Here is a 3,193-nt window from a genome sequence, read left to right on the forward strand (position 1 = left end):
ACGATAGAGATTGTCCCTAGTCACTCTACATCGCCCCTCTATTCACTCTACATCGCTCCCTAACCTACTCCACATCGCCCCTTAATCCACTCTACATCGCTCCTTAACCCACTCCACATCGCTACCTAACCCACTCTACATCGCCCCTTTAACCACTCTACATCGCCCCTTAACCCACTCTACATCGCCCCTTAACCCACTCCACATCGCCCCTTAACCCACTCTACATCGCTCGATTTACCTCGCCATATTAACGCTATGACCTCCTTAAACCATAATAATGACTTGTGCCTTGTCACCCTTCACTTCCCCTCTTCCACCTCTTGCCACTGCCCTGACCATGTGCCGCCTAGGGAGCTTGGCAAGAAATTTGACAAAATTTAAAACGCTAAAAACACCTCAAATAATAAGCCTACTATCATCCTTAATAACCTCTGCACTGGTCTCGAGACTTTCCTAGGCTTCAACTCTGAGTCCAAAGGCTACGACGGCAGTGGGATTGTGTACTCTGACCTTGACAGGCTGTGTGACGGGGTGATGGGATTTTTGCTTAAATGTCTACAGGGCAGTGAAACGTTGTTAACGCATTACAATCCACAAATAACACAGATAATTCAAGCTTTAAAATCTTCCATTGGCAAGGGACTTGGCGTTTCGGGATTTGCCTCTGCCATTGAGCAGGTTAAGAGCGGGCTGCAGGGGTATGAGGGGGGGATGGAGGAGAGGATTGCGGAGGTAAGAAAGCCTCTGCAAACGATGAAAGAGAGCTTCCAAAATTTAGAAATGTATTTAAGTAACGCCAGTAATAAAAATCTTAAGACGCAATTGGACCATGTGCGTGGACAGGCTAGGTTATACTGGACTGCGGCCGGCACAGCGTCCGTTGATGCCAGGGAGCTTGATGAAATCCTCAAGATAAGATAACCATAGCTATTAATTTAATATATCAAGTTACAGAGAACGTCAAGGAAGTGACAGAAAATGGGGAAATTAATAGCCAGGCAACTGCGGTTGACACTGCGTTAAAAGGTCAGCATGAGTATTTGAAAAGTCAAATTAACTTTGGTACAGATGAGGTTCATAAGAAGATAAATGTTTGAATTAGACGAAAATTTGCGAAAAGGTTGAGGATTATGAAAGACAATAATTTGAGCGTTCAGATGGATAAGTTGAGAATTCCAGTCAGGGCGTAAAGCAAGAGATTCAAGCGTTGTTAAAAAATATGACACAACGTATACAGATAACATCAAAAAAACAGATTTTACAGTTAAAAAGTGGGATGAATGAAATTACTACAAATGGAGCGGGACAGTGTAACCTGGAGAAGAAAATCAGCGGACTCATTGGCGATATAAAAGAAATGGATCGAGAAATACAAGGGGGCGCAAAACGAATTGGCAGCTCAATTCAATCTGCTGTTCAGGAAGTCATCGATGCGCTTGCTAAATTGGATGAAAAAGTAAAAATGGATCTAGGGAAATTGGAGAAGGCGATTACACAAAGTCTGGAAACGTATTTCAAAACGCAGATCACAGCGGTGGTGGAGGCCGCGAAAGTTGCTGAGAGTACGATGAGCAATAACGGTGGTCCTGGTGTCGACGCATTAAAGGCTGCAAGTTTGGCCGAAGGTGCCTTGAAACTGTTGATTGATGGTCTGCCTACGAAGACTAAAAGTACCGGTATGCATGGTGTAATCGCCAGGGGCATAGAAGGTTTTTTACACGCACTGCAAGTGTATGGGCAAGTCAAGTCAGGCATTGTCGATCTCGAAAAAAATCAACTTTTTAATGCTTTCAAAGATGACATAGAAAAACAAGTCAACGACATTATCAAAGAGATAGAGCCGGACAGCAAGAAATTCAAGGATATATTCGAGAATCTCAATACTGAGATTGAAGGCTCTATTGGTAACGACGACACGATCAATGCGAAGACAAATAGAATAAAACTTAAGTTGGCCACTTTTTTCAAAAGTCAAATAAATGGTGTAACGGACGAGTTCCACCTGACTTCGCAAGATGCTTTCGGCTCTTATTATGGAGCCCACACCAGTGCATTGGCTGCCATAGAAGATGCTGTTATGAAGATCAACGATTTGGAGTCGCTTCCCGGAGCGGTAAATGCTGCCCAGAGAGAAACGAGCCTGCATATGAAAGCTTTAAAAAACGAGATTAGAGCCTTATGGACTCTATAAATGATGTTGAAGGAAGTGTTGATATTGCCGACAAAGAATTGCAGATAGCAATTGAGACCATCAGCGACTCATTGCTGCATGCCAGGAGCGTAGCTCACGAGAGAATTAAATTTTTAAAAAACCACTGTATTGCTAAAGTCTCCTCCGCCTTCACCGCCCTCACCCACCAAGTCCAATCCCTCTTCGCGAAGCAGAAGCAGGCCGAGCTCGCCGCGCTGGAGAGCGTTGTCACGCAGCAGTTGAAGGAGATTGATAAAATAATTAAAGATGATTCTATTAATGGATTGAAAGGATTTTTAAGTGATTTGCAATACAGCATTACGCAACAATTTCCGAATGGCTCCCTTAATGATTCCACAAAATTACCAGTAGTAGCAATAAAGCTTGTGCAATTCTTTGATCCACTGTTTGAGTACGTAATTAGGCAACTAACTCCCAAGACACAGATGCTACCATCTACATCCGACGCGCAGTCTACTGACCCTAAGGTCACCAGGGTAAGGAGCATCAGCACCAAGCTTAATAAATTACTAACTCATCTAATGAATAATAACAACAGAACGTATAATTTTGATTACACATTTGAGACTAATCTAGATGAACTGAAACAATCCGTACGTGCCTTAGGCGCCAGTAAATTTGGTGATGGAGCGCATCCCGATTTGCTGAACCTAATCAAATGCGGCATGACCGACTTCGACACTCAGTTGGATTATGCTTATGTTAGCAGATACTCTGAAAGGACATCGGTAGACAACAATTCATCGGTATACGCCAAAATCGGTATGACCATAATTCCCATTCTCTTGACTGATTTCGAAGAGATTCTGGCAAACACTGATGACATCGGTGATTGGCTCAACCTCAGTTTGAATCTCGGTGACAATAACGCCCTTGGCAGCTTTCTTAAAACTGCTGGCTATGATGTTCCGACAGTACTGACGTCAGCAACGGTCATCTGAAAACAAGCAAGAATTTCGGCGGGGGAAAAAATACCTG

The 3,193-nt window shown here is 43.3% G+C and overlaps 1 protein-coding gene across 1 annotated transcript; it reads left to right on the forward strand.

The window, feature by feature from the left end:
• Positions 1-280: 280 nt before the first annotated feature.
• Positions 281-3,156, forward strand: BBBOND_0002670 (hypothetical protein, conserved; the record flags this gene model as incomplete). Its single annotated transcript, XM_012915105.1, has 4 exons — positions 281-442; positions 475-882; positions 1,175-2,116; positions 2,176-3,156. The coding sequence occupies 4 exons, from the start codon at positions 281-283 to the stop codon at positions 3,154-3,156; spliced, it is 2,493 nt and encodes an 830-aa protein (XP_012770559.1).
• Between the last annotated feature and the right edge of the window lie 37 nt (positions 3,157-3,193).

This window comes from Babesia bigemina, scaffold Bbigscaff_70319 (genome assembly GCF_000981445.1).
Source record: "Babesia bigemina genome assembly Bbig001, scaffold Bbigscaff_70319".
Classification (NCBI taxonomy): domain Eukaryota; phylum Apicomplexa; class Aconoidasida; order Piroplasmida; family Babesiidae; genus Babesia; species Babesia bigemina.